This window comes from Bos taurus, chromosome 4, assembly GCF_002263795.3.
Source record: "Bos taurus isolate L1 Dominette 01449 registration number 42190680 breed Hereford chromosome 4, ARS-UCD2.0, whole genome shotgun sequence".
Lineage (NCBI taxonomy): Eukaryota > Metazoa > Chordata > Mammalia > Artiodactyla > Bovidae > Bos > Bos taurus.
This window is the reverse complement of record NC_037331.1, coordinates 13,119,425-13,141,135: the sequence shown is the minus strand read 5'-3', so window position 1 is coordinate 13,141,135 and position 21,711 is coordinate 13,119,425. Positions and strand designations below refer to the sequence as shown.

The 21,711-nt window shown below is 39.2% G+C and overlaps 1 protein-coding gene across 9 annotated transcripts in view; it reads right to left on the bottom strand.

The window, feature by feature from the left end:
- DYNC1I1 (dynein cytoplasmic 1 intermediate chain 1) overlaps nt 1–21,711 on the bottom strand; it is a 379,170-nt gene that overhangs the window by 299,942 nt on the left and 57,517 nt on the right. For 6 of the 9 annotated variants that reach the window (XM_059885731.1, XM_005205164.4, XM_059885729.1 and 3 more), the window contains exon 5: nt 6,612–6,671. The exons of the other annotated variants lie outside the window; for them this stretch is intronic. In XM_059885731.1, coding sequence (XP_059741714.1) covers nt 6,612–6,671 — 60 coding nt within the window. The remainder of the gene's footprint in view (nt 1–6,611; nt 6,672–21,711) is intronic. 9 annotated transcript variants of the gene reach the window in all.

The following is a 21,711-nucleotide window of genomic DNA, read 5'->3' as shown; positions in this document are numbered from 1 at the left end:
ATGACTGAAGTGACTTAGCAGCAGCAGCAGAGGTTAAGCAATGAAGGAAAGGGACACATAAGAGCAGAGAAACATAAGACAAGTCCTATACTCCCTAAGTTTACTGAACTGAGAGCTTTTAGGCTGTGTGTGGTGCAGCAGGGAAGATCTCTCGAGGTTTCAGCTTAGTATCCTATGATCATGGGATACTAATGAAGAAATTACCTGAGGCCAAGGGGAAAACTACCTGGAGGAATTAGAGGTAATAGTTTCAGGCATGCACACAGGAACACAAATGTTCCTGTTTCCGCCCACCCAGGCAGGAAACCATCAAAGTTGTATAGAATGCATATAAAGGATCTTGCCTCAATACCAAAATCAATTAGTCACAGACTGAGCACTGCTCCAGTCCCAACTAACAAACCATAAAAAGATTTGAAAGAATCAGAGTGTTTTCAAGTGAACTGACCATATCTCAGAACAAACCTCAAGATTTATAGGAATTCCAATATATCCAATACGTAGCCAACAGTCACAATGTCTGATATTAGTCAAAAATCAGCATACATACAAACAAGAAGGAAAACATAACTATAAGGTAGAGATAAGTCAATCAGTTGAAACTGACCCAGAACCAACAGATGATGGCATATCAAAACCACAATAAGATAAGCCAAAGATGTACATTATAAACACTAAAGCAACCACTAAAATAATAACATGAAGAAATATGGTTAACATCAAGAAGTAGTAAAATAGAATCATAAAAAATGCAATAATACAAAAGAAAGTTCAAAATAATATCAAGAAAGAAGAATATATAGGATCAGATCAGATCAGTCGCTCAGTCGTGTCCAACTCTTTGCAACCCCATGAATCACAGCACACCAGGCCTCCCTGTCCATCACCAACTCCCGGAGTTCACCCAGACTCACGTCCATCGAGCCAGTGATGCCATCCAGCCATCTCATCCTGTGTCGTCCCCTTCTCCTCCTGCCCCCAATCCCTCCCAGCATCAGAGTCTTTTCCAATGAGTCAACTCTTTGCATGAGGTGGCCAAAGTACTGGAGTTTCAGCTTTAGCATCATTCCTTCCAAAGAAATCCCAGGGCTGATCTCCTTCAGAATGGACTGGTTGGATCTCCTTACAGTCCAAGGGACTCTCAAGAGTCTTCTCCAACACAATTCAAAAGCATCAATTCTTCGGTGCCCAGCCTTCTTCACAGTCCAACTCTCACATCCATACATGACCACAGGAAAAACCATAGCCTTGACTAGACGAACCTTTGTTGGCAAAGTAATGTCTCTGCTTTTGAATATGCTGTCTAGGTTGTCCATAACTTTCCTTACAAGGAGTAAGCGTCTTTTAATTTCATGGCTGCAGTCACCATCTGCACTGATTTTGGAGCCCCAAAAAATAAAGTCTGACACTGTTTCCACTGTTTCCCCATCTATTTCCCATGAAGTGGTGGGACCGGATGCCATGATCTTCGTTTTCTGAATGTTGAGCTTTAAGCCAACTTTTTCACTCTCCACTTTCACTTTCATCAAGAGGCTTTTGAGTTCCTCTTCACTTTCTGCCATAAGGGTGGTGTCATCTGCATATCTGAGGTTATTGATATTTCTCCCGGCAATCTTGATTCCAGCTTGTGTTTCTTCCAGTCCAGCGTTTCTCATGATGTACTGCATGTAAGTTAAATAAACAGGGTGACAATATACAGCCTTGATGAACTCCTTTTCCTATTTGGAACCAGTCTGAGAGCAGATATTAATATCACAGTGATTTAAATCTAACCATATCCATAGTCACATTAAATGTACATGATATAAATACTCCAACTAAAAGGCAGATATTATCACAACATAATAAAAATGCAAGATCCATTTATATGACACGTATAAGAAATGCACTTTCAATGTAAAGCAACAAACAGGTTAAAAAAGCAAAAGGACGAGAAAAGATAGACCATGTTAACATATGTCAGAAGGAAGCTAGGGTGGCCCTATTAACACCAGACAAAGCAGTTTTCAGAGCAAAATGTATTACTAGTGATAAAGAAGTTCATTTCATAATGATAAATGAATCAACTCATCAAAAGATATAAGCATCCCAAACATTTATGTACCTAATAACAAAATTTCAAAATACACGAAATAAGAGCTGATAGTATCGCGAAGAGAAACAGAAAAACTCAAAACTGTAGTTGGGAACGTCAACACTCTTCTCCTAATAATTGTTAGAAGCCGTAGACATAAAAGATATAAAAGACTGGAACATCATAATCATCCAACTTGATCTAATTGACAAATCTGGAATATTCTACCCAATAAGAACAGAATACACACCCTTTTCAAGGGTACACAGGACTTTTACTAAGACAGATTATGCAATGAGTCATAAGTCTTAAGGAGTTTAAAATGATACACAAATAATATACAAAGTATGTTCTCTAACCACAGTAGAAATAAGTTATAAATCAGTAACAGAAAGGTCTCTGAAAAATCTCCAAATATGTGTAATGTAAATGATACACTTCAAAACAACTCATCAGTTAAAGATGAAATAAAGAGAGAAATTGGAAAGTGTTTTTAACCAAATGAAAATGACAACAACTGTGTAAGAATCTGCAAGATGACATGAACTTAATGCTTAAGGGACATTTAACAGCATTAACTCCTATATTAGAAACAGCACTACACATCTATATTATTCTCAAGTCACTGACTTCTGCTTCCACTTAAAGAACTAAACAAAGCACATTAAATACAAATTAAGCAAATGAGAAGCAATAACTAATATCAGAGTAGAAATCAATCAAATAGAAGATAGAAAAACAAGAAATATCAATGAAACCAAATGCTGGTTATTTGAGAAGATCAATAAAACTGATGAACACCTAGCCATACTTATCAGAAGGAAAAAACACAAGACAAAAGTTGCCAATTATCAGGAAAGAGAGAGGTAATTACAGAGTTTGCAAATAATTAAAGGATGATGAAGGAATGTATACACAATTTTAGGCCAACACATTTGCCAACAGAGACAAAATGGCCATATTACTTCAAAGATCACAAACTGTCAAAGCTCACTCAAAAAAAAAAAAAAAAAATAGATAACCTCAATAGCTCCATTACTGCTCAAGTTATTAAATTTGTATTTTTAAACTTCCCAAAATAAAATTTCAAATTCAAATGGTCTCACAAGTGAATTACATTCTACCAACTATTTAAGAAATTACTACAAACTGATGTCACTAAAAAGCATGACTCATAAAAGAACAAAGTTGAAGGCTGGAATTTGTCAAATCAAAAAGGTTTCCATTCTTAAAGACACTATTAAGAGAATGAAAAAGGCAAGTGACAAACTGGGAGAAAATATTTACACATTGTGTTTCAGGTAAAGGATTGTATTCCAAATACATGAAACCTTTGTAATGTGAAAACCAACAACTCAATTCGTAAATAATAAGTTCAGAAAAATTTAAGCAGACATTTAATCAGAGAAGATATTCAAATAGCAAATATGCACACAAAAAGATAACCTAGCACCATTAGTCACTGGGAAAATTCAAACTAAAACCACAATGAGATACCATTATATTTCTTTAATAACAGTAAAAAAATAATTTTTCAAAAGTCGAAACCAAGCGTTGTCCAGAATGTGGAGGAACTGAGGCTCTCATACACTACTTGTGAGAACGTATTATGGCAAAACTCTTTTGAAAACAGTTTGGCAGTTTAAATATACATTCATTATATGCTTCAGCCATTCCACTTTGGTGATACTTATGCAAAAGAAATGCACACATATTGGCTAAAAATATTTGTACATAAATGTTCATAGCATTTTTATTTGTAATGGAAACAACCCAAATGCACATCAAAAGTGACCGAATAAATGAACTGCGATGTATCCATACAACACATTAGCCAGCAAATACAAGGAATGAATTACTGAGACACACCTACATGAATGAGTCTCCAGATAATAATTTTCACTTTTCCCTTTCATGCATTGGAGAAGGAAATGGCAACCCACTCCAAAATCCCAGGGACGGGGGAGCCTGGTGGGCTGCCGTCTATGGGGTCGTACAGAGTTGGACACGACTGAAGCCACTTAACAGCAGCAGCTCTTTTTACTAGGCCACATTTACTGTGAAAGGGAATATCATTTACAATGATATTCTCGGAGATGTGAACTAAGGGACGGGGACATAACGCAGATCAGGTGTCTGGGAGGAGGGGTAGAAGCAGGTGCGAAGATGACAAAGGGGTGGGAAAAAACCTTTAGGGGCGATGACTCTGCTTATTACCTTGGTTGCAGTGACGACTTCACGAGTGCGTATACATTAAAACCTGCCATTCTGAATACTTCAAATGTGTGTCATGTCTTTAATGTTAATTATACTTCAATAAAGCTGTTAAAAAAGAATCAGCTGACAGAGCCAGTTATGTGTTATGGTCAACTCTATGCGCAGAATCAAGAAGAGGAACTGAACATGTCTTGACAAAACTCTTGTTGCCTGAGACATACTTCATAAAGGGCCTCCCTGGTGGCTCAGTGGTGAAGAATCCACCTGCCAACGCAGGAGACGCAAGAGATGTGGGTTCAATCCCTGGGTTGGGGAGAATCCCTGGAGAAGGAAATTGCACCCTACTCCAGTATTTTTGTCTGAGAAATGCCAGGGACAGAGGAGCCTGTGCAGGCTGCACAATCCATGGGGTCACAAAGGAGGTTGACACGACTTAGCAACTGAACAACAAACAATACTTCATAAAAACATGTGTGACAGGAAGACTGCCTGCACAGGACTATTTACAAGACAGAAAATTTCATTAAATCCGTATTTGAAATTGTAACGTGACTGAAACAACCTCCTCTCTCAAATATTCTTTGAACATTCCTTCCAAACTCTAAGACAAACCACAAAAAAGTCTCATTTCCCATTTTCTCTGACTCACTGTGTCCACTCTGAAATAAAATATGGCTGGCAAGGTGGAAGTCACAGATATGCCATCTCCCTAGGATAATTTTTCATCTGCATAGTTAACTGAGTTTTTGTCTGGAAAACAGATAAAAATAGGAAAATTCCTAACTGTTCCACACCAGCACGTATAATTTACCAATGTCACAATCTGTCTAAAAAATCTGTTAAGTGCATACGGCAAAGTCTCTGCCAGTTCTAGCCTCCTTGTTATAAAAACCACAATGAAATATTGAAGAATTACTCTCTGAAATTCCCCTGAACAGTAATATATTATGTATTCATTGTTTTTCTGCTTGATTTAAGCCATATTTTTTTTTTGGTTATTTAAATAATACAAGTGGAAATAAAACATACAGTGAACTCTATAACTCAACAGCCAATAATTTAGTAGTGTCAAAAAAAACAGTGTATCAGTTACCCAAAATGTTAGGATATTTCTTTGGCTTAGCAGTGTTAAGAGTCTGCAGAAAACTTTTGCATGCATAAAGGGACACAGCAGATGGCATTTAACCTAACATAAAGATAGCCCTTCACCTTAACATGTCTACAGTAGGTACTAAAATTGATAGAAACTCACAGATACAAGCCCAGAAATCTCAGAAATTCAAATAAATAATAAATGCCCACATCAGGATTCATCAGGTTATATTTAGAAATAAAAAGTAATAGCTTTACAAAATATTGGAATAAAATCTGTTACTCACATATGGAGGTACCCAGTGGCATGTTGGTAAATGTTCAATAACTTGCTTGAGGGAAAGGGAATAAGCCCTGGTTTGAAGCATTTGTCAGCTTCTGTGGTGTAAACACCCCTACCATGGCTGATTTCAAGATGATCTGAATTCACCAAAGCAAGTTGAAAAGAAGCACATAGTCGGCGCTCCTAAGCTTGCACACAGGTAGGACCCACTGGAAACATCTCCTGCATGAATACAGCTAACTCTAACCCTGGAACAGAAGTAAACTAAGTTTCCAGGAATTGCCTGTGCATTTTATTCTTTGTGGAAGAATTTTCAATTTTGAGGCTACCTTTTACCATACATTTCCACCTGAAAAAAAAAATGATCTTTAGGATGCAGGAGACATTATCCATAATCAAATAATTTTGAGATTTCTTAATATCGAGGCATTCAACAAACCGTTATTTTTTTCTTTAACAGGAATCTTTATACCCTCAAACTGGATTCAAATTAAATGCCAATTGTGAGTTCCCAAAAAAGTGAAAGGGCAACAAACAAGACACATTTTCATACTGGTTTTAGACAAAGATTAACTTAAGGTAACTTGTCAGTCAAGGGGAAGATGGCGAGGATCAAGTTAAACATATCTGTCGTCACAGAACTTGTGCGCCCCACCTCGAAGCAGAGGCATGGTGATATGCTTGTAATTTTCATTTGGGGGAGGGCTGTTTTGCAATACTAGGAATTAAAAGAGGGGTGTCAAAAGCCATCTTTTTGTGGTGTTTTCCACAAAGAGAGACTTTCTTCAAAGCGTAACTGCAGAAGGCAAACTAACAGAAGGAAATAAACTTATCAAACTGGAAATTCAACAAAGGGGAAAAGGCAAGAGCAACAACGGCTCCGGCCTTTCAACACAACCGTAGCAAAGAAATAATAAAAGGAGTAACAAAAGAGCAGACATATACCCAAGTTCTGAGTCTGACTGCAGCTGCAGCACTGAGGGGTCTGTGTCCCACTGCAGGGTCCTAATCGCGCAGCACAAAGGAAGAAGAACACAGAGAATTAACAAAAGGGGAGGGAAACGAACCAAACCAAACCATGTCATTCATCAAGGCAACAGCATATACAATATGTACGCAGAACATCTCCCCTCTGTCACCCCCACAGCCCCCAGGAGCCAGGAAGACCCCATGGATATCAAGGGACAAGAGAAAGAGAAGCCGTCCTTCCTTTGGAACAACTGCTTGATACTGGAAGCTACAGTTGTTTCCATGGAAGAAAACCCAGAGCTAAATATTCAACCACCCCCACACACCCCCTTTTCATTGTCGTTTCATTCTATACTGAAGCATGATTGACTGGAGCATGTAAACTGCTTCATATGAACCCCAGAGCCAAGCCACACCAGGGAGCAGCAAGCATTCCCCACAGTGATGGCGATCAACTGCAAGGGTTTGAATGGGCCAGAGTAGAAGCATCTGGGGAGGCTGGGCCAGGCAGAGCATGACTGCAGAGCCTGGAGAATAACTGGCTTCCTTGGGTCAGTGACTGCAATTACAGTGCATTAGATTTCGAGGCTCATGGGTGTTTTGGTGTTTCTTATGTATTACACCAAGATGGTCACAAATGGCAATATCATTTGTCTCGCAAGATGCCAGGAATGTCTTAATGTCTTCTAAGTACTTCACAAGAGCTAGCACAAAGTATCAATGGTTACCAAGGTTACCAATAGTTATCAACTTCCCTTGTTATCTCTCCACCACATAAAAGGAGCTCTTCCATGAACAGCGCACACAAGGACCTTTCTCGGGTAGGCCCTTTAAATTTCCTGCATGGTATATAGTTAACAGGTGAGTGAGGCTTAAGTACCTGGGAGGCAGCCAACGGACAGCGGGGACTTTGGGGTCAGGCACCTGAGACTCAAATCTTGCCTCTGTGACTTACCAGCTCTGTGATAGTGGACATGCTGCTTCAGTTCTCAACCCCTGCACCCTCGTGCTTACCCTGAGAGTGGTTCACGGACCAGGAGCATTGGCATCTCAGGGACTTGCTGGAAATGCCGAGACTCAGATCTCACCCAGACTCATTGACTCTGGACTACAGTTTAATAAGGCCCCAGGTCATCCGGGGGCATTTTGAAGTTTGAGAAGCCTGTTCAGTTTCCTTGTCTGTAAGGATTTACCATGGCTTATGCGACAATTCATGACCTGGCCTGCAGCTCTCTCCCCAGTCCATCTCTAAGGGCTAGCCTCTCCCTCACTGTGTCCCCCTTGATGTTTTTTCCCCCAAAGAGCCATGTGGCTCATGCTTTTGCTTGCTTAGTTTCTGTCTCAGTTCAAATGTCACCTGCCCAGAGAGGCTTTCCTTCTCTCACCACCTCCCGCAAGCAGCACTTCCTTGCCACTCTTCATCCCGTTCTCTTATCCTGCTTTTTTCATAAGATATCTTTACCTATGGTTTTATTATACATCAGTGTATTTATGACTGTTTGCTGTTAAACTCTGGAATTAAGTCTCAAAATAGCAGGAAGAGCTACATCCCTAAATTATAAGAATATGCCTAGGCCCATGCCTGGGATGCATGTTTATTTCTCTTGATTTTTTAATTGCAGGATAATTGCTTTATAATGTTGTATTGGCATACAAAAATGCAAATACAGCTGCCATACAACAATGCAAATCAGTTATAACTCTCTTTCTATATTCCCTCCCTCTGGAGCCTCTCTCCCGCCCTGTCCCCCCCACCCCCATGCTACCCCTCTAGGTCATCACAGAGAGCCAGGCTGGGCTCCTTCTGTTATACAGCAGCTTTGCATTAGCTGCCTATTTCACATATGGTAGTGTGTGTGTGTATATATATGTGTGTATATATATATATATATATATATATATATATATATATATATGTCAGTGCTCCTTTCTCAATTTGTCCCACAGTGCATGCTTATATAATACAATAATAGTTGAACAGATGGATGGATGGATTCTCTCTGGTTTTCTATAGGCATTGCATGCAATTACACCTATACAGCACAAAGTAAGTATTTGATAAACAGTAGCTGTTTTTACTAGGAGAAGGCAATGGCAACCCACTCCAGTACTCCTGCAGGGAAAATCCCATGGACGGAGGAGCCTGGTGGGCTGCAGTCCATGGGGGCGCTAAGGGTCAGACACAACTGAGTGACTTCACTTTCACTTTCACTTTTCACTTTCACATTAGAGAAGGAAATGGCAACCCACTCCAGTGTTCTTGCCTGGAGAATCCCAGGGACGGGGGAGCCTGTTGGGCTGCCGTCTATGGGGTCGCACAGAGTCGGACACGACTGAAGCGACTTAGCAGCAGCAGCAGCTGTTTTTACTAGGCCACATTTACCGTGAACGTGAAATAGCTACTGTATCTACTACCAATGTTTCTTTGACACAATGCCCCATCTATATAATGGAACCCACCTAAGCACCTCCTGCAGAAGTATCAGAACGCAGTTTCTAAACTCCTCTTGTAAGTTCCGGTTATGCTCGTGTCCTCTGACCTAAAGGCACTGAAAGATGACAACTAAAGTCTGGTGAGAACACTAATTGGTCCCCGTTTCTGAGACCAGTGCTTCTCAAAGTTTACTGTCTGAGCCACCAAGGAGGCCCAGTGTTCCTTAAACTTTAATGCACAGATACCTGGGAATATCGTTTAAAATGCCCGTCTTGATTTAGTAGGTCTGGGGTGGCTTGAGATTCGGCATTTCTAACAGCTCCTAGCAGGGTAGATGCTGCTGGGCTGTGGACCACACTTCGAGTAGTAAGGTCTGGACTTAGATCAGTGGTTTTCAAACTCTGACATGGATCAGAATGACTGGGAGGGACTGTTAAAATACAGGTGCTGATCCTCAAGCCCAGAAATTCTGATTCGAGTAGTTCTGGGGTGGGGCTGAGAATCTGTATTTCTAACAAGTTCCCAGGGAATGCTCACAGCTGATCCTAGAACCACCATTAGAGAATAGCTAACTAGGCTAGACTATTGCTTCCACTAGCTGGCAGGCAGAAAGCATCACTGATCCTCAAATACATCAGCATCTAAACAAGTGATTCACACTCGCTGGCCTAATGCCCAGGCCACTTTTAAACCAATGAAATCAGAATGTTTGGGGTGGGACCCAGGCATCCAGATTTTTTGAAACTCTCTCATGTACTGCTGCTGCTATGTCGCTTCAGTCATGTCCAACTCTGTGCGATCCCATAGACAGCAGCCCACCAGGCTCCCCCGTCCCTGGGATTCTCCAGACAAGAACACTGGGTTGGGTTGCCATTTCCTTCTCCAATGCAGGAAAGTGAAAAGTGAAAGTGAAGTCGCTCAGTCGCTCTCCTGTACAGCCGGGGTGAAAACGGCTGCTGTGCACTCGTTCTCTGTCCAAGGAAAGCAGCTCTTTCTGGCCCTGGACACTAGTTCCATCATCCCTTTCAAATGATGGAAGTGACCGAATCCATTACAATGATTCACCCTTGCTGTTCACTTATCTCTGGGGTCCAAACCTTTTATCTTTACGGATACTTCCTTGGCTACAGACAGAGGAGTGGCCTCTGGCTCTGGCTGACTGTGAGAAGCATTCCCTCATAAGAGCTGGGATCAGCTCCTTTGCGCTCAGGTTTCTGATGGGACAATTTGGGGGCCTTTTTCTCTCTTCTCAGGCAAGGGAAGAGTATGGCAGCTCCCAGGTGGTCACAGCTGTTCTATTATTTACCTACAACTCACCTGAACACATTGAACCCTTAAAGTAAGACTACTAGACCTGATCAGTTATATTTTAGATGCCAAGTCACCAATCTGTCACAGGAACAGCAAATGCCAGGCTGAGCAATTATACAAGCCTGAAGAAGTCTTCTCCTTGAAGACTGACTTCTGGGAAGTCAGACTTTAGCAGTGTCTTTAGAATTAGAACAAGTGAAAATGAATATTTAACTATTAAAGCTTCTCCCTGTCCTATGCCCATCATGTCCACATTTTATAACAGGACTAGACCACCACTCACTGCTGCCAGAGCCTCCACTTTCCCTAATTTCTTGGGATGACCAACAGAACCCGTTTTGCTGAATGTAATCTTTAATTCTGTCAATTAGATTTTGTCTACTGTTCCTGTCTGGGAAACCATCTTGGTTTTGTTTGCTCATTTTTAAGAGCTGTATTTGATCTGCTCTGATCATCTGTAGGTTGATTTCTTAGGTTAACTCTCTGAGGATCCACAGGAGGATTTTTTTCATGAGGAAGCTGCTACTTGCACAGATATTGAATAACCTAGTGATTTCTAACCTAATGTGGCATCATCATGGCTCCATGGCCCTACGGTTGGACTGGCAGCTGGACAGACTTTAAGGTCACATTTCCCAACTTGTTTCAAACTTCTAGATACAGGATCTTCCCACACCGTGGTAAATAATCACTCACTTATTGGATACTAAACATGTTGAACAGTGTAGCCTCTGGTATCTCATCTAAAAAGGCCTACCATATAACAGTTAATAATCTGTGGAACAACCTGTTTTTCAATATTTCTTATAAATAAAAAGAATATGACAGACACCAAAATTATTCAAACTAGCAGTGAACCCATTAAGAGACAAACAGAAGTTTATATCACACCCTTTTACTATCCAGCTTCCTACAAAAGTCTCTCTTCATTGGCCCAATCTTATTCACTCAGTTTATTAGATAGAAGGAAGTAAAAATTCAAACAATGCAAAACAATCCCTGGCCCTCCATGGAAAGCATAACTTAGGAGTAAGAGATATGATGTCTGTGTTGTATAACCACACTCTCTGATTAGTGGTTAATTTCTTTCTGTTCAGAGCACGTTAGGAGTTTCCAGTCTTCTTCCCATTTTCTTAGACTCCAGAGTAGACAGTCTTAATATTTTTCCCTTAAAGAGCATCTTTGCTCTTACCTTTTTTTTTTTTGGTTTTGGTTATAAGAAAGAGTTGTCTGATAAATACTTGGAAGGCAGTCATTAAGAACCATCATTTGCCATTTTGATTCCACTTGTTTGACTTAGTATGAACAGAATGCTAGATTTCTAATTTAAAAAAATAGATATGCAGCAAGCAACAAGGATTTACTGTATAGCATAGGGAACTATAGTCAATATCTTGTAATAACCTATTTTGGAAAATAATTTCAAAGATAATATATGTGTATATGTATAACTGAATCACAAAAAGAAGAATTATATTTTTTTAAATTTAGCAATGTTTATCTTTCTGCCAGTTTTTCTAAATGTCCTATGGACATCTAATAACATATGAAATACAAAATTTTAAATATATTTGTGTAGGCTGTAAGATTAATATAAATAGAAATCTATCATATTTAAATTATTAATGACATCATTTAAGATGCTCCTATTCTTATTTTTCTGCACTTGATATTCTCAGAAAAATGTTACTATGTCTCACTGTGATTATATATTTTCTTTTCCCTTATATTTCCTCTGATTTTGCTTTCTGTATCTTTGTTTCTTTATTGTTAGGTGTCTAATGGTTTATGATGTCTCTCTTCTTAGTGAATTGTACCTTTTATCATTAAAAACACTCATCTTTGTTTCATTTAAAAATAAATAGATTTAATTTAAAAAATAAAATTTAATAAAAAATTTTTTTAAAAGAAAAAAATCCATCATTTGCAATGCTAATATTCAACGTGGCTGAGGCACTCTCATCTACTGCCGGTGGCGTTTTAAATTAGTACAGTTCTTTGGGAAAGCAACACACCAGCGTGGAGCAAGAATCATAAACACAGAATTACTCTGGAACTCGTTTCACTCCCAGGAACTCACCCTATGGAAATAAAACAGCACAAGGGGTAAATAACAAAAATGATGATGATGAAAATGACGACCACTAACCCATCACATCCCATGGCTTATTCTTGTTTCTCATACTTGATCTCTATGATTCTGGTGACTACTGGCTCCTTCATAAGCATGTTATTTCTTTTAGTGTTCCTGACCCTAAATGTTCTGGTGTCTTTTTCACTTCTCATTATACCTCTGGAAGGGTCCTTATTCTTTCCATCCCCATAAAGACAGACATTGCCCAACCAGAGTAATTTCTTCTCCCCTCACCTCTATAGCTACAGATGATCTCCAAGATGCCCACATATCTTCTTCAAAAGATAACCCTGAAGTCCTCATCATCCTTGAACTCAAAGTTCCTCCTTTCCACATGCTTTTTGGGCATATCCATCCGTAACACCAAAAGCATTTAACCTTTTCTTGTCTCGTCAGGCTTTTCTTTCCTTCTCTAGCACCACAATCCTCATTCACATTTTCTGTCCTTTTTATCAGATCTATGGCTCCCCCAAACACATCCTCAAATCTTGAAAGCATTACAAAAATGCAGTGGTCCAGACCTCAACTCAGATCTATGCCTTAGGTATCTGTATTTTTAGTAAGTTTCCAGGTAAATTCAATATTTTCCTGGCTCCAAATATAGGACTAGGAATCCAAGGCCATACTTGCCTCCCAGATTCTGATGTATTTTCAAACTCCTTCACACACATTCTATGCCCCACACGTCTCCTCTCCCCCACCTCTCCCTCTATATGATCTGGAATGCCCTTTCTCCCATCTCTACTTGTCCAAAGCATAGCCACCATGTGAGACCCAACTCAAATGCCTTATTCTCTAAATATATTTGTCCTCAATAACCTCATTCACAAATAGCTTGTCTCTCTATGGGACTGCGCTTCTTATCCCACAGTTCTCTTTGCCAACCTGCAATCCACTTGACCTCAATAGTAGCCCTGCATCAAGCTTTAAAACCAAGTACAGATGGTCTGAAGGATATAAGGAGCACTGTTACCAAGCCCAGGGGCCTCAGCATCAAGACAAACACACTGTGAGTCCCACCTGCCTTTCTGCCCTGAGCCCAGTAACTGGTTTCTGCCTTGTTTCTGCTAGGAAATCCTTGCTTTGTATCTGAGTGCTCTGACCACTGCCAACAGCTCCCCTTGAGCAAAGGCCACTTCTGGCAACTAGCCCAGCAACCTTGCACTACCCAGCTTTTACCTGGGTCCTCATCTCTTCACTCACCCCGCACCCATCCCATTGAGGTTTCTGCAAACTGTGCATGTGCATAAGTGTGTATACACATGCACACACATACACACACACCCACACACCCCTACCTCAATAAATAAATTTACCAAGTACCTAATATCAAGACCAAATATCAAGACTCTAAGTAATGAATCACAAGCACTTGTCCCACAAGAATATACAAATTAACTGCACCTGGGAATAATGCTTTATGATATTACTGCTCACCTCTATGAGTACAAATATTCGAGAGCTGGAACTACATAGAAACATATCCTCAGACAGCTTCAAATTAAATATGTCATTTACTCGAAGTGGGATCTTTAGAAGAGAGAAGAATTCCTTCATTGTTGTCTTCCTTGCAGGTCTAGCATTTATTGTGTTGTACGATAGATTCTTAACTGGTTACTGAATGAATGTGATCAACGAATGAACAAATGAATGGTCTTTACCTGCATTTTCTGCAGATAGGTGTTAAGTATGAGGGCAAGTTGGTTCCCTAAGAAACAGTTTTTACTTTCTTTATGTAAAAAAAATGAGAGCATACATCAGGGCATGTCTGCCTGATTTCCTTCATCTCTGCAAGCCACTTCTGAAGAACTCAGTCTGTGTGGCATGATGCCATCACATGGTTCCAGAAGAATTTTCAGACTCACTTCCATACTGAAGAAGGAAAGCTTATCTTGAAGAGGTAGAAAGATTGCTCAAGGGCAGGGTACTCTGACTCCCAGAGTTTTTCTGGACTCTTGCTTCACATGTCTTCTATATCAAACAAATCACTAGTCACTAAACCGACAAAGAAAAGTTTGGGCCAATGTGAGCATAGTGCCCAAGAGAAAATCCCCAGTCAGTGTCATCCCCAAACTGTTTCTCTAAGTGCCACTTCCAAAAGGAATACATTGAATAACAAAGACATTTAAATATCTATCATATCACTCAGCCTGTCAGAATCGTTAATGTGATGTCAATTAATTAAGAATGACATTTAAATAATGAGTTAATGTTTTGCTTTCCAGCCTCAATGATTTCCTTACTTTGGACTGGCAGTGATGATGATAAAGATTTTCTGATGTCAGAAATAAAACTGGAACAGTGCAACACATACTTATACCAAGCCTCTTTCTTAATTGACTGGGTGAGAATCTTCCCTCCACTGGCTAACAGAGAAGCCCTAACCAGGAGCTCTGACACAGGCCACTCTGAGTCACGCAGGAAGTCCATCTGCGCTGGATTCAGAGAAATGCAAGACTTCCCATCAGAAAAAAAGGATGTGTTTTCCCCAAATCTTCCATAAAGGACCTGCTATCCAGTAAGTTGTCTCTCTGGAAGAAAGCTCAGCAACTCTGCTAAAAATAGATGCTTACCCTGATACTATAACCATATGGTTATATACAGTACTCTCTGCCTGACAAGATAGCAACAATTTTTAACTAGTCAGTCCATGTGCTACATAAAGAAAAAAAATCCTATAGTACACAATTTATTTTAATTTGTAAAGACAGTGACTTTTAAATAGCCTTGAATCAGAGATTTTCAGTCTCCCTGAAGTCCAATTAGCTGGTAGCAAGCATCCTGCCAACTCCTCTTTACATAAAGATAATTTAATGAATTTTGTATATACAAAATCTTAATAGTCTTACTAAATTCCCCCCTAGGTTTGGCATTATTGAGTTGTACTTTTTCACCTTTACTAAAACCTCCTTAACATCTTGCCTTTAGCCTCTGAGTTATCAGAGCACCTTAAAAGATGAGGATGGTTTCACCAAAAAGAGGTAAAAATCCGTTGAGGTTCATAGAGTGCCAGAGAATCCAATGGAGTCCAATTGTGGATGCAGTTGAAAGTCCTGAGGATTTCGTGTTGGGCATTAAGCTCACGGAGCCCCTGAATACACTTTCCTCTCCTCAAATCACGAGAAAAAAGTGGTGACCAGGTGCGGCCAGTACAAGTTGACCATGAATAAATTATTCTAAATGCCTCATTCATGAGTTCACTAGGCAATAAGTGGATCAGGGAAAGGTAGAGTTTATTAAATATCTGAATTTAAATATTATTTAGAAAATTAAATATCTGAATTTTACCCCAAGTATTTTTTCAATATAAAACAATATGAACTATATGGAAGCCTACCATTCAAATTGAATAGCAGAGTATCTGCAGACATCAGTTTCAGTTCTGGTCTGCTATGCACGTGATGCTAGAAGCCCCAAAGAACCCTAATCCACTTCCTCTATACTTCTGTTCTCCTGTTAAGGGTTTCAGAAGACACTTCTGTTTCTGCTTCTCTAAGGTCCCCTTGGGAGAGGCCTCACCTCTGTACAGAAAATCAAGGACATAAGGGTTTTAGCTGATAGGTATTGACAGCTGGGAAAGAAGACAATTTTAATATAATGGGATTATGTTGGGAGCAACTGGGGAAATCTGAAGATGGTATATATAGTAGATAAGTTGAAAATGTACTGAAATGGAAAAATAGAAATACTTGACTAGAAATGCAAGTTCTTCAGTTTGTACAGTATGACATCATTTATCATATATATGATGACATACATCTTGTGTGAAAGAATATACACTAAGGTATTAAGAATGCCAATGCATATTCTTCGTAGGAATGTAATTTTTTCTACTTTTGCTCATTTATCTTTTCTAATTGTATAAAATGACCTGATATTATTTCTATAATAAGAGATCATTAAAAATAAATGGGGGGGTGCTTGAGTGTCCTTGACTGACTGGAAGGTAGAAAACTTAGTGATGGTATTTAGGCCATAGATGGTCCAAAAGGAGGACAGAAATCAACTGAATTACTGTATTACTATCCATCCGCCCAAGCCACTTGTCACAAAATTCAAACATCAGTCATCTTCTATCTAGTTAAGGAGGTTATGTAGTAAGAGACTGCACAATATGTTATCATATTGAGACATATTTTAACTTTGAAATCACTTTGAAAGTATTCCTTTTAAATCAAATTTTGGACAGTGTGTAGCCCATGCCCTGGGGTACAGTAAACTTTATGATGTCAATACTCTCCTAGTTTCCACAAGCCAATGCGTTCTCTAATTTAGCTTTGTCACTGGGAAGCCCAAGGAGTCTCAGCCAAACATGAGAACAGCCCTAAAGCAAAGTCCCTTGTAAGCCATCCATGTCCATAAGAATAAATGTGGGCTGAATTATTATCACTTAAATAGATTCATTTCTGGTCAAATATCTGAAGGTTAGGAATTAAGGATTAGGGTAAATCAAACAGTGATATTAAGTTGGTGCAAAAGTAATTGCGGCTTTGCATTGCTGAACTTTGCCATTTGATACTGGAGTACATCTTTAAATAAATATGGTTATGTTATATATCATTTTGGAGAAGGCAATGGCACCCCACTCCAGTACTCTTGCCTGGAAAATCCCATGGATGGAGGAGCCTGGTAGGCTGCAGTCCATGGGGTCGCTAAGAGTTGGACACGACTGAGTGACTTCACTTTCACTTTTCCCTTTCACGCATTGGAGAAGGAAATGGCGGCCCACTCCAGTGTTCTTGCCTGGAGAATCCCAGGGACGGGGGAGCCTGGTGGGCTGCCGTCTATGGGGTCGCACAGAGTCGGACACGACTGAAGCGACTTAGCAGCAGCAGCAGCATATATCATTTTAATGAGCATTTTTTGCCTTATTTTTTTTTGCTAATGACTTACTACCTACTGTGTATTTTACATTTATTTTAGACTTACAGAAATCATGTTAGACAAAAAGCAAATTTGAGCGATGTTTTTATTTGAGTTCAAAATGGGTCATAAAGCAGCAGACACAACTCGCAACAGGAACACGTTCAGCGTGGGAACTACTAATGAATGCACAGTGCAGTGTGCATTCAAGAAGTGATCAAGAAGTCTGGCAAAGGAGAGACAGCCTTGAAGATGAAGAGCGTAGTGGGTGGCCACTGGCAGTTGACAATGACCAACTGAGAGCCATCACCAAAGGTGATCCTCTTACAACTACATGAGAAGCTGCCAAAGAACTCAACACCGACCATTATATGGTCATTAGGCATTTGAAGCAAATTGGAAAGGTGAAAAAGCTGGCTAAGTGGGTGCCTCATGAGCTGACCAAGAATCAAAAAATCGTCGTTTTGAAGTGCTGTGTTCTCTTTTTCTATACAACAATGAACCATTTCTTGATTGGGTTGTGACATGTGATGAAAAGTGGATTTTATAATCGCAGATGTCCATCTCAGTGGTTGGACCAAGAAGAAGCTCCAAAGCACTTTTGAAAACCACACTTGGACCAAAACAAGGTCATGGTCACTGTTTGGTGGCCTGCTGCCCACCACTACAGCTTTCTGAATCCCAGCGAAATCGTTATATCTGAGAAGTGTGCTCAGCAAATCAATGAGATGTACCGAAAACTGCAATGCCTGCAGTTGACCTGTAACTGGTCAACAAAATGACCTGTAACTGGTCAACAAAAAGAGCCCAGTTTTTCTCCTTGACAATGCCTGACCACACATTGCATAACCAGTTTCAAAAGTTCAATGAATGGGGCTACGAGGTTTGGCCTCGTCCATCATATTCACCTGACCTCTCACCAACCAACAACCACTGCCTTGAAGCATCTCAAAAACCATTTTCAGGCAAAATGCTTCCACAGCAAGCAGGAGGAAGAAAATGCTTTCCAAGAGTTCCTTGAATCCTGAAGCATGGGTTTTTATGCTACAGGAATAAACAAACATTTCTCATTGGCAAAAATGTATTGATTGTAATGGTTCCTATTTTGATTAATAAAAATGTGTTTGAGCCTAGTTCTAATGATTTAGAATTCATTGTCTGAAACCACAATTACTTCTTCATCAACCTAATAGCTAAAACTCACATATTCTTAATATATGTCAGACTCCTTTCCTGGTGCTTTACAGATACTATTTGTTTAATCACGATTACCTTATGGAGTAGGTTGTGTATCACACAGCGATTGCTGTTAGAGATGATGTAGGGCTGAGGTATAGATTGTGGAAACTTGTATTGACCTGCCCAGGTTCAAACCTAGCATTGTAGCTATGTCCTGCGTGAACCTGAGAAAATTATTTATTCTCTCTGTGCCTCCATGCCCTGTAAAAAGTAGGATGATACTTGATTCTTTCAATAAATGTTTAACACCTATCATATGGACACAACCACAAATATGACTTAGTCCCTTCTTGCAAGGAACCTATCATTTCCTGAGGAAGAGAGACATGTATTCAACTAAACATAAATCATTCCTTAAGAGCTATAAAATGCTAATGCTTCACTCTCATGTATCAAAGATGTAAGCTCTTGCTTTGAAATGAATATTCTTTATCATATTGAGAAAAACATTTATATTCCTAGTTTACTAAGTTTTAAAATATGAGACTAGATATTTACATTTTGCAAGTACCATTTCAGTATATACTGCAATATTTACTTTTCCCTCTTTGACCTTTTTATATGCTGAATTAAGGTAGCATTTTTCTATATTAAAATATCCTTGAATTTTTGAATCCAACACAATTAAGCATAACATTGTATCCTTTTAATACTGTATTGGATTCCAGCTGCAAACAACATATTTAGGATTTTTTTCCATCTACATTTATATGTAAAACTAGTCTTTCAAATTTTGTATTAATAGGTTAATTTTTTGAAACCCAAGAGCTTATTCTTTGTTCAGTATGTTTGAACAAGCAATGATTAATTGACTCTACCAAAACTAATTATGAGAAAGAGAAAAGTACAACAAATGTAAATTGTAAATGAGAAGCAGGCTATAACTACAGAAGCAGAAATTGGAACACAAATTATGATACTATAAGTTTAAAAATTACACTGGTATAATTGAAAAAATGTTAAATACGTCTACTCTCTATTCACTCAGTTTAGAAAATGTACTTAACTGCTCTTAAAAATCAATAAAAGAAAATTTTGTTATATTTCATATGTTTAAAGCACTATTTAACCTTTTCTTTATAATAGGGCATATTAAGTATGCCAATTTCCAAATTAACCACTTACAGGGGTTATATAAGAAGTGTTTGCTAATTCTGGCTCTGCAAAGCAAACTGTAGTTTTGGTTTGAAAGTCTGGCAAGTGAATGGCAGAATTTATGTGCACCTTTAGGTAGGACCAGATGTGTTGCTTTGATTCCTAAGTTATCTTCTGCAAGATTTTCCATTTTTCAAAAAGTCCAAATTCTACACAAATATGCAAATTTATGGCTATAGAGTTATATTCTTAGGAATTACCAAGTGCTTTTCTCAGTCTCGTGTTTTACGAAGTGTTAGAGTTAACAGTAACTGCTTTCAAAGATGTTTCTTCTACAGAAAAAGACATTCCAAGTAGAATTTAAAAAACTGAAATATAACATTCTTCTGAAATTTTACTCGCATATATACTTTATGGAAACAAAAACATAAATTTGCATGGAATGTGCCTAAGTTCAAAACAAGGGCACAGTTTACTAAGCTATTCCTAATGCCTTCTCAAGCCAAGCCTGTGCTCAGTTCTTCTGAAAAATCATTTCCTCAATGCCAGTTTCTTTGCATCGCTATGAAACCTGCACTTAGCAAGGGATATACTCCTTGACTTCCAGTTGCCCACTCTTGCCAGAATGTTTCTATAGAGAACTGAAGCTAGTTGGAGTTTGTGGAGTTTGTGTGATGTGGAAGTGGATAGCACCTCTTCCAAAGTGGTTAATTTTAAAAAATCATGTAAGAAGGGGAAAGGAATGAGGTTCCCTCCAATTGAATAACTGCTGCTGTCCCCAGAGTGCTAACAGCATCAGTCAACTTTCTCCAGAAGTTTTCAAAAGGGCTCGTCGACTATGAAGTTGGTAATAGTATTTAACACTGCCAGTGGAGCCCCTTGACATTAAGCATCACTGACACAATGCCATCGCTGTGCAGAAACAGGCAAAAATATTACCTTAATGATAGGCCAATGGACCCCCCTAAGGAACGTGATTATACTGTGCCAGCTCTTGTATAAATGTTAGATCTTACATGCTGTGTTATTATTACTTTTCCTCCCCCACCCTCAAAGACCTTTTGAAGTGTTCAAAGCAAAAGATGAGGAGAAGACGTGTGCAACTCCAAATCACAAAGGCGATTTGTTAACACAAACCAGCCTGGTGCCCGCAAAAGCCTCTATGTTCGCTCTTCTCAAATTGAAAGCAGTGTCCAACCTGTTTCAAAAGACCTATGAAGACAAAACACTCAAGTCTGAAATTCATGAACAGACAGGTATTGGTGAAATCATTTTAGTCTTATGTATTGATTTCAGAAAGCTAAAAATCCTACAACATAGGCTAACCCTATTCTCATTTCTCTGTTTTCCTCTACCAAAATTGCTGAGGCTTTTCTGAAAACAAAGGACCATCAGAAGATAATGCTCATAATAAGGTGTTAAATGAACAGAGAAAAATGCAAAATTGTATACCTCTCCTCCAGGAATTCCCTTGTGGCTCAGCTGGTCAAGAATCTGCCTGCAATGTGGGAGACCTGGGTTTGATCCCTGGGTTAGGAAGATGCCCTGGAGAAGGGAAAGGTTACCCACTCCAGTATTCTGGCCTGGAGAATTCCGTGGACTGTATAAGTCCATAGGGTCGCAAAGAGTCGGACATGACTGAGCGACTTTCACTTCACTTCCTCCAGGAGCATATACAGTAGCAAGACATATACACAGGTAGATAAGGATCGAAAAGTACCCTGACAAGACAAAGGCTGATCTGTTAGAATGCTGGGGCTGTGGATGATTGCTTCTTTTATTGAAGCTTTATTAAAATGCTTTATGATTGTTTCAAAAGTCAGAGAGGTCAGACATCACCAACTCATGAGCCAAATCTAGCCCACAACTCCTTTTAACAAAGTCATTAACACTTAATGTCTATGAGACTGTTGCATAAATATTTGCAGTCTTAGCTTCTCATGAAAAATTGAAAAGTGTGGAAAAACTGGTCCATGTTCCCATCTGAGCTCAACAAGCCC